The sequence below is a fragment of the Anas platyrhynchos genome, chromosome 18, assembly GCF_047663525.1.
Source record: "Anas platyrhynchos isolate ZD024472 breed Pekin duck chromosome 18, IASCAAS_PekinDuck_T2T, whole genome shotgun sequence".
NCBI classification, from domain to species: Eukaryota; Metazoa; Chordata; class Aves; order Anseriformes; family Anatidae; genus Anas; species Anas platyrhynchos.
In genome coordinates this window covers 11,077,403-11,095,734 of record NC_092604.1, presented here as the reverse complement: position 1 = coordinate 11,095,734, position 18,332 = coordinate 11,077,403, and the positions used below count along the sequence as shown (strand labels likewise).

At 38.6% G+C, this 18,332-nt stretch overlaps 1 protein-coding gene across 17 annotated transcripts in view; it reads left to right on the top strand.

Moving 5' to 3' along the window:
- Positions 1-18,332, top strand: part of SPTAN1 (spectrin alpha, non-erythrocytic 1) — a 48,671-nt gene that overhangs the window by 6,536 nt on the left and 23,803 nt on the right. For all 17 annotated transcript variants that reach the window (XM_072025133.1, XM_072025131.1, XM_072025129.1 and 14 more), the window contains 21 exons: positions 2,299-2,538; positions 3,162-3,287; positions 5,566-5,706; positions 6,801-6,947; positions 7,575-7,708; positions 8,360-8,504; positions 8,599-8,753; positions 9,489-9,624; positions 10,175-10,276; positions 10,483-10,620; positions 11,002-11,112; positions 11,548-11,625; positions 11,788-11,943; positions 12,274-12,478; positions 12,610-12,791; positions 13,616-13,859; positions 14,064-14,186; positions 14,966-15,183; positions 15,920-16,012; positions 16,402-16,536; positions 17,024-17,172. In XM_072025133.1, coding sequence (XP_071881234.1) covers positions 2,302-2,538; positions 3,162-3,287; positions 5,566-5,706; positions 6,801-6,947; positions 7,575-7,708; positions 8,360-8,504; positions 8,599-8,753; positions 9,489-9,624; positions 10,175-10,276; positions 10,483-10,620; positions 11,002-11,112; positions 11,548-11,625; positions 11,788-11,943; positions 12,274-12,478; positions 12,610-12,791; positions 13,616-13,859; positions 14,064-14,186; positions 14,966-15,183; positions 15,920-16,012; positions 16,402-16,536; positions 17,024-17,172 — 3,155 coding nt within the window. In that variant the 5' untranslated portion in view covers positions 2,299-2,301. The remainder of the gene's footprint in view (positions 1-2,298; positions 2,539-3,161; positions 3,288-5,565; positions 5,707-6,800; positions 6,948-7,574; positions 7,709-8,359; positions 8,505-8,598; positions 8,754-9,488; positions 9,625-10,174; positions 10,277-10,482; positions 10,621-11,001; positions 11,113-11,547; positions 11,626-11,787; positions 11,944-12,273; positions 12,479-12,609; positions 12,792-13,615; positions 13,860-14,063; positions 14,187-14,965; positions 15,184-15,919; positions 16,013-16,401; positions 16,537-17,023; positions 17,173-18,332) is intronic.

The window sequence follows — 18,332 nt, the reverse complement described above, 5'->3', positions numbered from 1 at the left end:
GGGCCAGATTGCATGATCTGTGTGGTGAGAGGCAAACCAGCTACCGGGCTAAAGCGCAGGAGGCCTCCTTCTTTCTTCTAATGTAAAATAGTTTAGCAATTTGAATAATTTAAATGACTTACTAATTTAAATAATCTAATTTAACCATTTGAAATAATAATTTAAAGTGATTTGAAATCATTTGGCCTCTGGGGGTTGTTTCTAATACTGACACACAGGCTGACTGCACGGTGTTCCTAAGACCAAGCCGGGTTTTGTTTTTTCCTGGTAATGCCCTTCACCAGAACGAGGGGCGAGATAGGATACAGCGGGGCGTTTGGGCTGTCTGCCACTGTGTTTCTCCTGAACACATTCTGTTAAAAATAAAAAAAGAGTTGCTGGATTCAAACACAATGTAGCAGCACAGGCAAGGAAGTCTTTTAGCAATAACCATCTTTTCTCGCCTGCTGTCTGTCTGTAGGGGAAGGCAGCGTGAAGCAGCGCTCGAAACGGCCGCTTTCCCAGGAAAACAGCTATGGTTGAGCTCAGGCTGTGTTCAGGATTCGGTCTTTTAAAACTCCAATTCCCCAGTCGAGTGGAGCCATTGGTACCCCAGCCAGATGAACCCAAATGAACTGCACAGCCCCCACAGACCGTATTTTCCTCGCCCCTTTTGGCAGTAAGAAATGAAACACGCAGGCCTGGAGGAGAAAACAAAGCTGAATTTTCCTTCCTTCCTTCCTTAAAGTGCCGCAATGCAGTCAGGGCTCAGAGTTCACCGGAGTAACAACTGCTGCCAGAACGCTGCCCTGCGCGGGGTGGGACTGCGGGGAGGGAGCTGGGGACGTGTGAGCTCGCCCCCATATGTTCCCTTCTATCAGATGGGCCCTCTACGAGTGCTTGGAAACCAAACAGCAAACATGGCCCTGGAGATAGCGTTCCAACCCGTGGGGTTTTTCATAGCATTATGCAAGATATGGCTCTAATTAAAGCATGTGGCTAGCTAACGACTAAATAACATAATTGAATATCTAGCAGCGTAGTTTAGAGCTCGCCTGTGTCTTTCGATGTGCGCTTCCACACGTCGTTTCTTCCTACTTGATAGCATTGATGGGAAGCACGTTTAGTTCGGTGCTCACAACATTTAGAATAAAAGCATTGACTGTGCTCTCCGTGTAAACACTTGGACACCCAGACATCAACCGCGCGATTGTTCACGCGCGGAGTGTTTGTTGCAACAGCCTCTTGATATGCACAGCGGGTTGGCAAATGACTGCCTCGGTAGCCAGACTCCAGTGACCATAATGAGTCTGCTCTTTAATTGGTGTAACGCTGCTGTCCTCATGCATACGCTTAGTGAAAATCAAATTGCGTTTTGAATGTTTAGGAATTAAAAAGTAAAGGTTACCCCAATTTTAATAGAACCCTAGATAGATAAAGCAGAGCGATAATCAGTTCTTTGGTGGCTGCGGTAAAAATACCAGGTCGTAGTGTGGAAAGCAGTGCGTAAAGGTTTTCAGTCAGCAGGATCGTTAGGTATACAAAATGCTCCTTTAATTCCTTGTGTGCTCACAACATCAGATCTGTGAAACGCAATGTGAGTCTCGGTATTGGCTTTTCAAAACTTGTGTAGGGAGTGGCGGGGTGGTTTCATAACTTCCTAATTGTCTGCAAGAGCAGGGGGTAGACGTGTGTCACACATGTGTATATACATGCATGTATAATATATGTAGATATGTGTATATATGTGTATATATGTACTCCTGGGGGCCGGTTAGCTGTCCTTTAAGAAATAGTCATATATTAATATAATATACATTAATTAGTTTATCTATATTCAGTATTTTAAATAAAATGTTTCCGCATTGTACTAGATGTACAAGAAACATCTTGCTTTTATATATCTGCATGTATATATATATATACACAGACGTATATACACATATGTGCACAAACACATTTTTAAAGCACATTTTATAATTTGTGTTGGATGCTTCCATAACACAATTTGAGATGGCCAATATACAGCAGCCATATTTTTCTAAGACAGGTTGATGTTAAATGCCTTTGTCCAATCATCTTTTCCCATGGTTTTCTGCTAGAAGTGTGTTTTCGTTTATTTCTGTGTATAATATTTATATTTTATATACATATCTGCGCACACAGAGTAATACTATATATAAACCACGTGCGATTAAAAAAAAAAACAGCAACAGAAAACACACACAAAAAAACCAGGTTCTTTCATGGATTTCTTCCTTCCCTACCTTTGGTTTATAATACAAACAGAATGTTAACTGAGGTTTATTTGGCTTCCAGAAAATGGATCCAAGTGGTGTGAAAGTGTTGGAAACAGCAGAAGACATCCAAGAAAGGCGTCAACAAGTTTTGGACCGTTACCACAGGTTCAAGGAACTATCTTCTCTCAGGCGCCAAAAACTTGAAGATTCTTATCGATTCCAGTTTTTCCAGCGTGATGCAGATGAGCTTGAAAAATGGATCCAAGAGAAACTCCAGATAGCATCTGATGAAAATTACAAAGACCCAAGCAATTTACAGGCAAGTCCAACTGCCATTTTATGTTCTACTACTAATATTAGGGCATACCAGGTCAACTGGAATAGACAGAACTAAAGCAGAAATGTAGCTTGATCTGAGAGTAGTGAGGAAAGATGGATGCAAATACATGCAGCCTTGCAAAGTATTCTTTAAAAGCCCAGTTTCTTTGCTGATATAATTGGAATATTTCTAATAATGGATTATATGCTAGATCAGAGTAGAAAATGTTATTCAGTGCAACGTAGTGTAAAACCAGCAGGGATTAATCCTAGAATTTGTTGGTCTTTTTGGCTCTGTAAATAACTGTGAAAAAATTCTTATTGTTTCCACAAAAAGGCTATTTGTAGAAAATTAACTCGTGTGGGTGGAACTAGCTGATGGGTTCTCAGATGTTTGAACACTCTCATGTACAAGAGCAAATACAATAATGAAATATCTGAAATTTGGGATGCTTGTATCCACTGTGAAACATATGGTACAGCTATGACTTCAACTGCGCTATTTTATTGTTTGTTTTTCAGTACTAAATATGCACAAAATACACTAAAAATCTTGATGCTAGGATATGTGGAGGAGGGCTGTGCATCAGCTCTCAGCCATGTTCTTTGATGTTCTGTTTGCAGGGAAAGCTGCAGAAGCACCAAGCCTTTGAAGCTGAGGTGCAGGCCAATTCAGGGGCTATTGTTAAACTGGACGAGACTGGAAATCAGATGATCAATGAAAGCCATTTTGCATCTGAAACCATAAGAGTGAGTTTTAAAACGATTTTTTCCCTCTTACAGGCTTTTCCTTTAAGACTTTTTGTATGTTACACAGATAGCTCTATGTTCTAAAACACTTTCAGAAATACTACCGATAATTTGACTAGTGAAATTGCAAGATAATTTGTATTTCAGAAGCTTTACAGATGTTTCTTTTCTGTTGAGCACCAAGCTCTTATCTTTTCTTGGATCCAGTTTGCAAGTGAGCTGTCTGCCTGTCGAGTCCAGGAACTTGGACAGGAAAATCATCAGGAATTCAAAGACATGTTGAAAGTCACAAGGCAGATGATTAATTATGCTTGTGATTGTTCCCAAAATGGCACACTATCAAGAAGCAGCAAATTAACAAGGCCTGATGTCAGGGGCATTGCATAATTTTTGATTTGAAAAAAAGAAATGCATTTTTTGCTTATATAACACTAATTTTCTACAATAATAATTATAAGTAATACACACAACATCATCAGTAAACTTCAGAGATTTAATTTGTCTGCTCTGGCCCAGACCAGGTCTCTGGTGATCTTAACCTTGTGGTTAAGCTGTACTGGCTGTACGTCCAACCCTCTTTGAACTTGCATTCCACAGCTTTTTGTATGAGCTCCAAGTACAGCCCTGTGTGTGCAGCAGGGAAAGCCTCGTAGGACAGGTGCCTCGCAGTAGCGGGCAGTAAGCTTCCTTCAGACCCTTTCTGAGATCTGTGATTGTTTTTAATCTCCCAACTTGTGCAATGCAATGTCATGCATTTTTAAAATCTTCGTTGCTGCACGAGGCAGGATTACACTTGACAATATTTGAGTGATAATCACATTTTTTTAAAGTTTCAACAATTATAACTTTTAAATAAGGCCTTAAGAGTTGCCTTCTACTCTTTTCCTTCTTGTATGTATTCTCATTTTTCTCTGGATATTATTAGGGTTTTCTTATTCCTGTATATCTATGCAGGTACATACATTCACACACCCCACAATGAAAAGCTAATTTTTGGTTTTGTACAGCAACTTCTTTTCTAGGCCTAATTTTATTAGATCTGCTGTGTCTGGGCCTCAGCGAACTTGCTTCAGTGTTGGTTAAGTCTGTGTACTTAGAGTTATTTAAATAATCTTTTATATGTTTTGGATGTGAGCCGGTTTAACTTTTGAAAAGAAAAACACCTGTGGTATTTTTGTAGTGATTATCAAAACTTAACTGAGAACTTTTCAGGCACATAATGAGATTATGAAAGTAGTGACTAAGGAAAGCAGAAGTACTTCTTCATATGTTATTTAATAAAACATTCTAAGGCAATTAAAATTTTAGAAATCTCATTGTGACCACATAATCTATACTGCTAATAGAAAAAAATGCTTTTGGATGAGTGACCTTAAATAATGCTGCATCTTAGCTGTGCTGCTCAATGTCAGTTCTTACTCATGTTCTGCTTGGAGTGACAATTTGTTTTTTAATGGTTCAGTCTTTCACACCGTACAGGACTGCACAGCGCCCAATAGTAACTGCCACCCAAGTTGGGCTCCACTTACGAGTAGGTGAAACTTTCGGCTGTGCAGTGCAACTCCTGTTTGCAGTATCTTCTTTCCTCCTTGGCTGACAGTTTGCACTATCCTTTGGGGCAGTGCTAGGAAATGGAGTAGTGTGGGCTTTTTCTTCCCTTGAAACCTACCTAACTGAACTTTCTAAGTGGATTAAAGATGTATCCACCCATGGTCGATGTTCAAAAGCTTCTCTAGCGTGACTTTCAAGTTTCAGATCTAGATGAGCAAAGCGTTAGAGATGCTGGGTGGAGCAGATACTTTCCTGTTTTGCAAGTTGTGTCCCTGTGTGGGAGTGCGGTTTTTCTTTTAATTGTCTATAAAATATATAGTCGTTCCCAAATGTTTTGGAAGGCAGAATGTAGCCATAAAGACTCAATATTAAACCTAGTAATTGCTCCTAGCACTTCAGTGTTATATTACTTAACACTGTTGGCTAAATATATTAGCGACTGGGGCTAAGAGGAACTGTGAAAATACTGTAAAGTGGCACAAGTTCGACTTTAAACAAGAATGCTCAGTTCAGTAATTTCTAGCTTTGTGTTGTTGTATCATTTTGTATCATTTGAAAACTAATTACTCGAGATGAAAACTTAATGAGGTTTTTCCACCCTTTTTCTAATGTAAGATTTAGGAACATAAAACTTTGGGGAAAAAATATTTTATTTTTAAGAACAAGAAGGGAATAAATTTAATCTCATCTGCTACAGGATTTTAATATCACCATCCTATTGTTCTAGACTCGGCTGCAGGAGCTGCACCGGCTATGGGAATTACTCTTGGAAAAAATGAGAGAGAAGGGAGTCAAACTGTTGCAAGCACAAAAGCTGGTGCAGTACTTACGGGAATGCGAAGATGTCTTGGACTGGATCAATGACAAGGTATATTATTACCTGCATTTACTGTGTTCTCGAGGGAAAATCTGATGCATTTATATGGAAATATATCAACATATAGTTGCTGGAGCTCAGGTAGACAAACAAAGCTTTTAAAGGCACTAATACATTTTATTTAGTTTATTTATATTGTCTAAGCAGTACATCTGCAAACCACTGCTCTTTTGCAGCCACTTAAAAAAGGTACTAGAGGAAGAGAGGAAGCCTGCATGTTGGAGAGCATAGCTAAACTTAATCAGGTCTCTTCTTTGCTTTAAGAAGACCTTCATAATTATCATAGCAATCAAATTCAAGTTTCCTGTAAGGGAAAACTTCAACATGTAAAGGCAAATTTTTGTTAATATTCTCAATGATTTATTATAGAAAGTGGCCAGCCTAACCAGCAAGCTCTATGTACATAATTTCTTATGACTGGAATGTCTTTAGATGCACATTGAAAGGACATTTGCTACAAGAGAACTGTTGGCTTTTGATTCTTTGAACTCTGAGGAAACAGACCGCAAACCACAATATCAAGAAAAGCCACAAAATGATCATCTGGGTTTTCTTAATGATAGTTTGGTATTTTGTTTCACTGTGGGTTCAATCATTAAACCCTGCGTAACTGTTACAGAATCTGACGATGCAATTTTCATAAAGAAATCTTGCATGAGAATACAGATAATATGGGCAAAAGCCCATAAATAATCTAAAAATGTAAACAAATTCTAGTCACTGCATAGCCAATTATTTTGTTGTTATAAAAGTATGTTTTTTCCATGCGTATTTTGTTTCAGTAACAGTGTTGTTGTAGTCATGATCATCACACACAGAACAGAGAACCTATGATAATGGGATTTGTAATATTCAATGACTTGAAAATGGACCCATAGCGATCCAGGATGTTCTAAAGTAAAGGTGTGGGGTGGGAGGTATTTATATTTTGAAGGAAGATATTTTTACATATGATTTTAAACACAGTGATTATAACTCTCCTTGGCCTATTCCAACATTAGCACAATTTGCTTTCTGATCTCTGGTTGTGATTTCTCATAAGTTAAACTGAAATATACTTTTTTTTTTTTTTTCCATCATGCTAGGAAGCAATAGTGACCTCAGAAGAGCTTGGCCAGGACTTAGAGCATGTTGAGGTTTTGCAAAAGAAGTTTGAAGAGTTCCAGACAGACCTCGCAGCTCATGAGGAAAGAGTAAATGAAGTGAACCAGTTTGCTGGCAAACTTATCCAGGTAAACATGCATGTGTGTTGAAAATCTCTCCTGGCAAGTCTGGCATAACACAGCAAGCTTTTGTCTGCAACTTCCTTCCCTCCCCTGCCAGTTTGGTAGGAGACATTTATAATTTTACTGTATATGTGTTGGAGACATGGCTATTTTAACCTTCAGGGGCTATCATCCGATTCATGTGTTCTTTTGCTGTACGGTTTGAGTAACTGCCTCCACTGAGAAGGTTGATGAAAATGTGGAGAGTAGTGATTTGTAAGACAAATTGTAATATTTGAGTTTAAAGGTGTTTCCCTTGGACAACCAAGTTTTACATATCTTCTCTTCTACTATGTCATCTGGAGCTTGAGCAAAGGTGGAGACTGCACAGTACTGGAAAAAAATCCAGGAAAAAATAGATATTGTTTACAGCCCTCTTCCTGTTGACTAATTAGTTCATAGGGAAACTTAGACTATTGCAAGAATATTGAATGTTTACACAGTGATGCTTTAGGAAAACTATTGAACCGAGAGCTCGTGGAAACTACAGTAATTGTAAATTGATTTCTTGGAAAACAGTGGTGTTTTGAGGTTTTGTCAATGGATATAAAGTCCCGGAATACACGGAAATAGCATTTTTCCTTTGTTTACTAGGAACAGCACCCTGAGGAGGAACTTATAAAGTCCAAACAGGATGAAGTAAATGCGAGCTGGCAGCGTCTTAAGGGGCTTGCCCTTCAGAGGCAAGGGAAACTCTTTGGGGCAGCTGAAGTTCAGCGCTTCAACAGGTATGATCCTGGCTGGGTCTGCTGAAGTTGATTTTATATTCATGTGGATGTCTAATGATTCATTCAGCTACAACCAGTAATGTGAGAAGTGCTACCGTTGTCTGTTTTTATTTTATTCTTCCTCGTGATTCTTTGAATGAGGACCTTGTTCTAGAATTCCCTTAGAACAGTCCTTCTGATTTAGGTTTTCACCACCTGGCAGTTCTGTTCATTCTTGCTCATGGCAGTTTTCCCACCCTTTACTCTGAGAGCTTCTTCCTCCAGTTCCATCTTATATGAGCCACAAGAGGCTATTTTTTCTATAGCTGTCTAGCTGTCAGTCCAATTGTTCTCATCTGCTCTTTATGTTATTTTTTGAAGTTTGCCTTAATTAAATTGGAGAAGGGTCCAAAGTGGAAAGTGGACCAGTTGTGCTTTAAGTCCTTATTTGCATCTCATGACAGCATCTGAAGAATGGCCTGCCAACACATTTGAAGGCTTTTTGAGATTAAAAATTATATGTATACAAATATATATATGTATTTTTTTTAATTGCAGTTGGCTTCAGTGTTTATTTTTGGATTTGTATTGCCAGTATGCCTGTGATAAGTGAAAACATCCTACCTTTTCCATAAAAGGTAGACTGCTTTCAGCTTGTGCTTTCTTTTGAAGGGATGTGGATGAAACTATCAGCTGGATTAAGGAGAAAGGGCAGTTGATGGCTTCAGATGATTTTGGCAGAGACTTGGCCAGTGTACAGGCTTTGCTGCGTAAGCATGAAGGCCTGGAAAGAGATCTTGCAGCTTTGGAAGATAAGGTACCCATAAGAGATGCATTTTACCTACGATTTAAACAATGTAACCTGCTTGTAAAAGGCTAGAAGCTTACTCCCTGTTTGTGACTGGGTTTAGGTTAAGGCCCTTTGTGCAGAAGCTGACCGTTTGCAGCAGTCTCACCCAATAAATGCTTCTCAAATTCAAGTGAAACGGGAGGAACTCATTGCCAACTGGGAACAGATCCGAACTCTGGCAGCAGAGAGGCATGCTCGCCTTAATGACTCCTACAGGTAGGAATACTGTCTTGCCAAAACAGCCTTTTTTGCTTTCCCTTCTTCCTTCTTCAAATTTGATAATAGTACTGTTGGAGGGGAAGAAAGGGAGACTACAAAATTTGGGGATGATTATGGTATATATTTTCAGAAATAGTCTAGTTCACCGAACAATATACAGTAGTCAAATCATTTGACAACAAATTTAAAAGAGAATCAGAAACCGATCACTTTTTTTGATGAGTGTTAAGCATATGCCAAAGGCAGTAATTGTAAAGACATGCTGAAAGGAATCTGAGAATTCGTTTGTTTGTTCTGAGGCTGAGGTATGTGCAGTTGAAATTTTCTGTCAGTCCACCACACACAGGCACACGTGATTGTGACAGAAGCAGTCCCCTGGGCTATCTTAAGACACTCTGAGAACTGTCTTGGTATCTGTTGTCTTCAGCATACAGGCTTATATATAAGAGTATTCATTTTCCTTTCAATATAAGTTATATGCAAAACATATCTTGGAGAACTATCAAAAGGTATCCCACTTGTTTTTAAACTTAGCATTTTCCTGACTTTAAAAGACTCTTTTATTAGGTTGAGAGCTTATTTATTTAATGTTCTAATTGCATTTTGGTATTGTCTTGTCTGCTTTCAACCTGAGGAACAGCTTTTATGTTTGTAACCCCTATCTTTGGTGTAAGGATTGAGAAACTGTGCCTACGAATGTTTCCCAGCCATTTTTTCTGTTGTTTTTATAAGGTTGCAGCGCTTTCTGGCGGACTTCCGAGACCTCACTAGCTGGGTAACTGAGATGAAGGCTCTGATAAATGCTGATGAACTTGCCAATGACGTGGCTGGAGCAGAAGCCCTTCTAGATAGACATCAGGAACATAAGGTATAATGGTTAGCCAAATCCAGTCAGCAACACCTAAAGACTGATTTGTGTGTTTAATGCAGTCTCTGAGTCAGAGCTGCTAATGTTGTATCACTAAAGGCCTTTGATCATGCAGTATGGGTTGCTGTCTGTTCCGATTTAAGATTTTGTACTTTGTGGTTCTTGATAGCAAGTTTATACACTAATAAGTAAGTATTTAAGAGTGCTTATGGTGGTAATTTATCAAAAATAATTAGACCTGATAGCAATCAGTTGGACTAACAACTGTGTTAATCCTCTGTCAGGAAGAATTGCTATAAGTAAGAATGCAGCTTGAAACCAACCCTTAGTTTCTGTTTAACATATGAATTTATACTTGCCTTATCTTCATTGTAAGGTGATACATTTGATTATAGCTTTCACGTTCAGTGTGATGTATTTACAGATAGTTTAACATTTATAATTTAGGTATCCAGGCTGTTGTGTCTGTTATTTTCAACAGTCGTTTTCATGTTCTGAAACTATGCTAAGCTAACTTGTAAAAACAACTTATTCACTTCGCATTTCATAGGGGGAAATCGATGCCCATGAAGATAGCTTCAAATCTGCTGATGAGTCTGGACAGGCTTTGCTTGCTGCTGGGCACTACGCTTCAGATGAAGTTAAAGAAAAGGTAAGTTGACCCCTTGAGAGCAAGGGCTTCTAGAAGAATCTGTCTTTTTTCTTCTGCATTCCTTAAATTAGAAGTTCATTTCTGGTTAAGATCGTAAGCTGTAAAGTATTGGTTTTTTTTCATGTTCCGTCTTGATTTTATGTTGAGATGGAAATTAACCAGTCTGTTAAGTAAAATATTATATATCCTTCTTCCCAATCCCTTAGCTGACTATTCTCTCAGATGAAAGAGCTGCCTTGCTAGAGCTATGGGAGCTTCGCAGACAACAGTATGAACAGTGCATGGACTTGCAGCTTTTCTACAGAGATACTGAACAAGTTGACAACTGGATGAGCAAACAAGAAGTGAGTGCATTATTTCCTAGTGGGAGTGATTACCACCAGACATGTAATGGATAGAATGCTGTGTGCAGTTATTTATGTGTCTGCCCAAAATGCTGCAGTGACCTTTTCCATCTAATGCTGAAACTATAAGTTGAGACAAGTTGCCCTGAGATAGTGTCTATGTTTTTTAATTCTCATAAAATACCATTTGGATTAGAAGGTAAATAGAATTATTCAGAACCTTTGGCTGTTGGATGTGTTCAGGGAACACAGTCCCAGGATACCATCCTGCATTTCCCAATCATGTGGTAGGAAATATCATTGATCATGCCTGGGTTGTCTTTTGAAGCAGCTGAGGATGGAAACACAAAAACGAATGATGTGTTTGTTTCCTTACTTTAGGCTTTTCTGCTGAATGAAGACCTTGGTGATTCTCTGGATAGCGTGGAGGCTCTTCTAAAGAAGCATGAAGACTTTGAGAAATCCCTAAGTGCCCAGGAAGAGAAAATCACAGTAAGACATTTACATTAGGTGATCACTAAAGAGGCAAGAAATAAAACAAGTGAATTTGTTGATAGGAAACATTGCTGAGGGATGACAGAGAATAATGGGATTTGCTCTGCGAATGATCCACTGTTATGTGTGATGTATGTACTGTTGTAAAATGGAAAATTAATAGTGGAAAAGTTAGCATATGGCTTGACTGCTACCTTAGAGAGCTCAGTAACCCAGTGCTTGCATACTGTGCCATAACATGGATGATGATTTATCAAAAGCTGCCATCTTCTACATGTAAGGTGATGGTACAGATAAAAAGGGTTTTAACAATAGCTTTCCTAATGTCTGTATGTTAGTTTTACTGTGAATTTTTGAGAACTAATTTACTATGTAAACTTGCACAAACAATTTTTATTATGTGCAATAAACAGAAAACTATTTTCTCTCTAGGCATTAGATGAGTTTGCTACTAAATTGATTCAGAATAACCATTATGCCATGGATGACGTTGCTACACGCAGAGATGCTGTAAGTAGACTGCAGACTTTAAATCATGTTCTGCTTTATTGTTTTAAACAGTATGACTGCAATATGGGATAAGTCAAAGGAGCTCTGCCATAAGAACAGATACAGTGGTCATTCTTGCACTCTGAAGAATTTGAAAATCATTACTTTTTTTTTTACTTTCAGCTGCTGAACCGCCGAAATGCTCTTCATGAAAGAGCTATGTACCGCCGTGCTCAACTGGCAGACTCTTTCCATCTACAACAGTTTTTCAGAGATTCTGATGAGCTAAAGAGTTGGGTTAATGAAAAAATGAAAACTGCAACTGATGAGGCTTACAAGGTAAAAACAAAATGGATATCAGAATAATTTTAAGACGATACCAAGCGTAATGTAATCAGTCTAATGATACGGTATCAGCCAAATTTTGCTGAAGGAGGCAGTATTAATGGTAACAGGAAGAGTTCTAATTTCTTCCTGGCCCCAGGGAAGATTGTCCCGTTGTGCTGTAATCATGCTTATTCAATAGTTTAAATGTTCTGATTTCAAAGGTATATTTGTGGCACCAAATCCTCTTGTGACATCTTAGCATGTATGTAAGTGTACTCTAATTTAAAAAAATTCTTCTATGGATACTAATTTTGGATTGATTTTTTCTTTCTTTATCTGTAGGATCCATCAAACTTGCAAGGCAAAGTTCAGAAACATCAGGCTTTTGAAGCAGAGCTTTCAGCTAATCAGAGTCGTATTGATGCACTGGAGAAAGCTGGCCAGAAGCTGATTGATGTCAATCACTATGCATCTGATGAAGTGGCAGCTCGCATGAATGAAGTTATCAGCTTGTGGAAGAAACTTCTAGAAGCCACTGAACTCAAAGGTAAGACCTACTTGTAGGAGGAATACAGACAATGCTTTTTGTAGAGAGTTTAGCTGGGAGAAGATGAGGAGGTGAGTTAAATGAAGTGGAAAACTCAAGTCACCTTTTCCTCATCACTCTTTCTCACTCAGGTATAAAGCTGCGTGAAGCCAATCAACAGCAGCAGTTTAATCGCAATGTGGAGGACATTGAGCTCTGGCTGTATGAAGTAGAGGGGCACTTGGCTTCCGATGATTATGGAAAAGATCTTACTAGTGTTCAGAATCTTCAGAAGAAACATGCCCTGCTAGAAGCCGATGTTGCTGCCCATCAGGTGAGGGGAATAATTTTTCTTCCTGCCCTTGAGTTCTGTTCACTTGAAAATATTCATTCCAGAGACCTTGGCAGATGATAGTAAGAATATGTATTTTCATAATTTTTGTAGCTTGAGCTTCACTGTTTATTTATCAGAAATAACTTTGAACTGAAATGTAAATTGACATCAATAAGAACAGTATCTTCCTGACTGACAAAAATACATTTTTAGAAAATGTTAAATACTGTTTTGTTCAGTGAATACCAACTTAAAAACGTGTGCTGTGCTTTGGGTAGTAATTCTGCCTTAGAGTCTCCATTTGCAAATTCTTGCTTGTCTGCAGATAGCTTATTCTTACTTATATTGTTGTCGCACAGCTCTATAAGAGATGGGAGGGGAGGCAGAACAGTTCCATTTTTAAATATAGAACTTTACAGCAAATAATCTTTAGGAGAATTAAATTCACAGCAAGAAAATCAGCAAAGCCTAAGCCCACATGAGTGGAATTATGAGTTGGTAACAGTCGAAAAATGGTTCATCTAGAGTAGCACATCTGTAAAACTAATGTAATTTCAAAAAATCTTTTGCCTTAATTTTATGAAATTGACAGATTAAAAACAATTTCATTTATATAATCTGTTGAATATAATCTGAGACAGAATTATTACAAAAAAAGTGTTGCACTGTCAGTGTGCAGCTGAGGTTCTCTTCCTCTACCACAGTATAACTTATTAGCTAAGACCTGAAAATACTCTTCATATGTTCTTAGCCACTACACCCAGTAAAAAGTGATAAAATTTAATCAAGGTCTTGACATAACGTTATTCCTGAATTAATTTTAGGATCGTATAGATGGCATTACCATCCAGGCACGCCAGTTCCAAGATGCTGGGCACTTTGATGCTGACAATATCAAGAAGAAGCAAGAAGCTTTGGTAGCTCGATATGAAGCTCTAAAGGATCCTATGGTAGCTCGCAAGCAGAAACTTGCAGATTCTCTTCGCCTTCAGCAGCTTTTCCGTGACATTGAAGATGAAGAGACCTGGATTAGGGAAAAGGAACCTATCGCTGCCTCAACAAACCGAGGTTGGTCCATCCAAGTGTCTTTAACTATTCCGTTAAATTTTATTACTGCTACAATGTCAGTGGCTAACTCAAATTTTATTGTGCTCTGTCTTCATGTGATAGTGCTTACTCTACAAGGTTGAGCTGCTACTGGTTGCAGCTTCCTTGAATTTTTCTCAGTCTGATGACTCTGAATTAACTGGTTAACAATTTTATATTTTTCAGGCAAGGACTTAATTGGTGTCCAGAATCTGCTAAAGAAGCACCAGGCTTTGCAGGCAGAAATCGCAGGCCATGAGCCTCGCATTAAAGCCGTCACACAGAAAGGAAATGCTATGGTGGAAGAAGGTATGTCTCTATTTTTTTATTCTTCATTTTTCAGGAAATCCAAGAGTCTTTGTGTAGGCTAGAGCGTTCTCTAGCCCTGTACAATTAAGAATTACTGCCTGTTTTTATCTGAGAAGTAGAGGGGTACCGGCTAGCAGGATGAACTTCTAGTCGTTCCTTCACTTGGAAGTAGAAATATATTCCTTGATGGGAAACTGTCACCATTGTCACAGATCTGCACCTGCCCTTGACAGAACACAGTCATATTCTTATTCAAGTCATTTAGGAACTTTGTGCCGATGATATCTTCATTTTTGAAAGCTATTAAAGGCTTGTAACTGTAATATGTAATCATGATGTAAGAGAAGATCTTCCACAGATAGTAAGAGCCATTTCTGCTTTAAAATAAGCATGTGTTTTTATTTCTGACTGGGTGTTCTTAACTCCAGAATGCTAAAATAAATTCCGTTTCCAGGATGCAGAATACCCATCTGAAATAATATTTGTCAGCTGGAAAGATATGTCCTTTTCTGTTTCATCATTTAGAAGAAATATTATTGTGCGGCTTGTGTTGTTCTAAATGATTCAAATATTCTTAGTACATTTTGGTGGACAAGTGCGGTGTTTTCCAGTCTGAGCCAAAAGACAAGTTGAATTATGCTTTCCTCATTCCAGTCAGAATAGGCTATGTAAATTTAAACAGGTTGAAGTTTTCTGACTTTCAAAAAATACAAATAACCTTTTAGTCTGTGTTATTTATGTCTCTAAGTTCTTCAGAGTCTCCTCTTTTTGTTACATAGGGCATTTTGCTGCCGAGGATGTGAAAACCAAACTGAATGAGCTAAACCAAAAATGGGACTCTCTGAAAGCAAAGGCATCTCAACGGCGACAAGATCTAGAGGATTCTCTGCAAGCTCAGCAGTACTTTGCTGATGCTAATGAGGCAGAATCGTGGATGAGGGAAAAGGAGCCCATTGTAGGCAGCACAGACTATGGGAAGGATGAAGACTCAGCCGAGGTATTTGACATTGTTTAAATCAGTTGGGCACAAATAGAGCAAGAAATTTGTCCACTGGCAAAGAAAATAAGGGACTCTGATAATTTTAGGATTCTGATGAAAAAGGGTGGAAAATTTTTGCATCAAGCTGAATTTTGGCTCAGAGTCATGAGGCAATGGCAGTTTTTCCTATATCTTAGCTATTATTGTACATGAAATATTGCTGTTCAGTATATTAAACCAATTGCGAGGAAAGTTTACGTTTGCATTCACTATATTATAGGGTTTTTGTACAGCATAATGAGATTAATATAAGTAAATTCCTGCCTGATGTGATGTTGCATTTCAGTATGAGTCTGGTTTTGAGTAGTTATCAGTCTGGAAGTCATTTTTTGTGTAAAAGTTGCTGTACAATTATCATTCCGTGGCCAACCACCACATCCTAGATGTTGCACTGACATTTCATTGAAATTAACTGCAGTTTAAAGGCATTTTTCCTTCTGTTTCCAGAGTTATATGTAGTACTCTTAGTCAGAACAAAAGAGCGTTACTGAGATAAGGTAGAGGAAAAGCATCAGAAGCATTTGGATGACTATCTAGCCTGTGAATAAATAGAAGTAGCTATTCTCATGAGAGAAGTCTGGCAGCTCTGAAAAACCCACATTGCCTGTGTATGGAGCCAAAGTATATGTTTTAAGCAGAATAACATCTGTAAAAATGGCTAGGTGTACATGTTGTTTTTATCATTCACTTTCAGGCTCTTCTGAAGAAACATGAAGCTTTGATGTCTGATCTTTCTGCTTACGGCAGCAGCATACAGGCGTTAAGGGAACAGGCCCAGTCATGCAGGGTAAGGAAAGATGCTAATCACGTTGCTAAAATTCTTGGGTCAGCAGAAGGCAAAGACGAAGCTTAATAACAGCTGTTGCTTTTGAGAAGTTATTGCAGACTGGACTCAATTTTCTCATAACAAAGTTCGTTTTCTCTTTTAATAATTGTAACAGACTGCTATGTTACATTGGAAGAAAACAGAATAATGTGGTCGTTTTCAAGGTTTGAACCCAGACAGCATGTAAAATAAGTCCATCTCTACTACATTTATTTCAACAGGAATCATTTTAAAGCATTTACAGTAGCTTTAAGTAAGGCAGAAGTAATTTATAGGACAGTTACATCGATTGTCATAAGCATGCAACAATTTCTACATCTCTATTCATCTTCCTTCTGCTCCTTTGTTAGCAACAAGTTGCTCCCACTGATGATGAAACTGGAAAAGAGCTTGTTCTGGCACTCTATGATTACCAAGAGAAGAGTCCTCGGGAGGTGACTATGAAAAAGGGAGATATCCTCACCTTACTCAACAGCACCAACAAGGTATGCTGTTGTCTGCTGGTTTGCTGCTTCTCTTACTTTGTTCTTTGTGTTTTGGTGAGTGGTTTCGTTTTTATTTTTTTTAGTTAATTTGCTTATTTTTGAATAAGAGCATTCAGAGAAGGTAAAGCATTTGCGCATTTTGTCCCAGTTCCCGTTCAGCACTTTAGCATACCTCTTTGGCTCATTCTCATGTCTCCTTTATAGCTGCCAGCTTTTCCAAGTCAGATAAACACCATTTGCCATAGGTCATGTGTCTGTAAGAAAAGCTTTTCCCTTTTTTTGTGGAATTTTTTACCAAACACAAGGAGAGAAGTGGAAGTAAGACCTAGATGTCTGCAGGAGACAGTTTGAAATGACCTCCATAAAAAGAACAAGCTTGTTTTCTTGTGTTAATAGAAACCTCTAATTTGCCACCTTTCAGGTACACAGCATACTTTATTTAGTGCTTGCCTCACAGTGGTTGCTTTTTTTTTCCCCTTCATTCCAGGACTGGTGGAAGGTTGAAGTTAATGATCGTCAGGGCTTTGTACCAGCTGCCTACGTGAAAAAACTAGATCCTGCCCAGTCTGCATCCCGAGAGAATCTCCTGGAAGAGCAGGGCAGTATAGCCTTGCGACAGGAACAAATTGACAACCAGTAAGATCTAACTAATAAGATACAACACCCATCCAGTATTTGCTGGCTTGGCCTTTGTCTCACATATGCCCGAAGTTTAGGTTGTTGCCTCTTATGCTAGGGTGTAATTAATTGGAGCAAAACAGAGGGGCTCCGTTACTAGGGGCACCATACTGAGTCATGGTATTCTTATTCTAGATTTTCCTGTTGCTTTTCCCATTTTTAACTGTAAAATTCATGACACTTGAGCTCAATTTGCTGTCTGACTTCAGTATTTTATGTGTTTCTTTTGTTGTTGTACTTAACAACTTAAACTTGTTTGTGAGTTATATCTGTCCTAAGCAGCTCTTGTATTTGTAGTCGTCACTTCTTAATGTGTGATCTGTTTTGAAAAGCTTTCTTAAATTTGGCTACCAAAGTACAGTACCCTCCCTATACAGGGCTGCCTCTGCAGATGTCTCCTTAGGAGCTGCAGCCATCTTAGTGCTAGCTTTCTGCTTTTCTTCCTGAAATGTGGTGCCATTATTTGTTGCCATAACACGGGTGAAAGCCTACTCCCATTCCTTTATTTGTTTGTTTATTTATTTAAAGAGGAACACGCCATTGCAAATGGAGAAAACTGTGTGACGGCTAGGTAATGACCTCCTAAAGCACATGGTAGTAGTAGATTAGTTCAAGGCAGGGCTGTGAGTGATAGCTGTGAGCTACTGGCTCATCTTATCAAGCCACTTGGAAGCCGAAGCTGTAAGTTTTGTGCATACTCCCATCTGGTGACATAGTTATGCTGTCACTCTTCATGAGAATTTCTTTCTCCTCAGTTGTTTTGAGTCACCAGTTATTACAATGACATACAATAATTACTAGCTTTAGCTCTTGGTTTTAAAAAACAAAAAACCACCAAACTAATAAAGTAGCCTGTACCAGTGAGAAGAGAGGATGGTTCAGGATTTTAATGATGTGTAACTATCTTATGGGTTTGCCTGAAGCTTTTAAGAACTAAAACAATGGTGTCTTATTTTAAAGCCAAAGAGAGGAGACCACCTTTCAGTTTTAATGGCACAGTGATCAGGAAACGAGGAGTCCTTATAGAGAGAGTTCAACTGTACTGCTGAGGTTTCCTCATGTGAATTGCACTCTGGTCTGATTTGCTTTGTTTGCTTCTGAATGACATCTAATTTTCT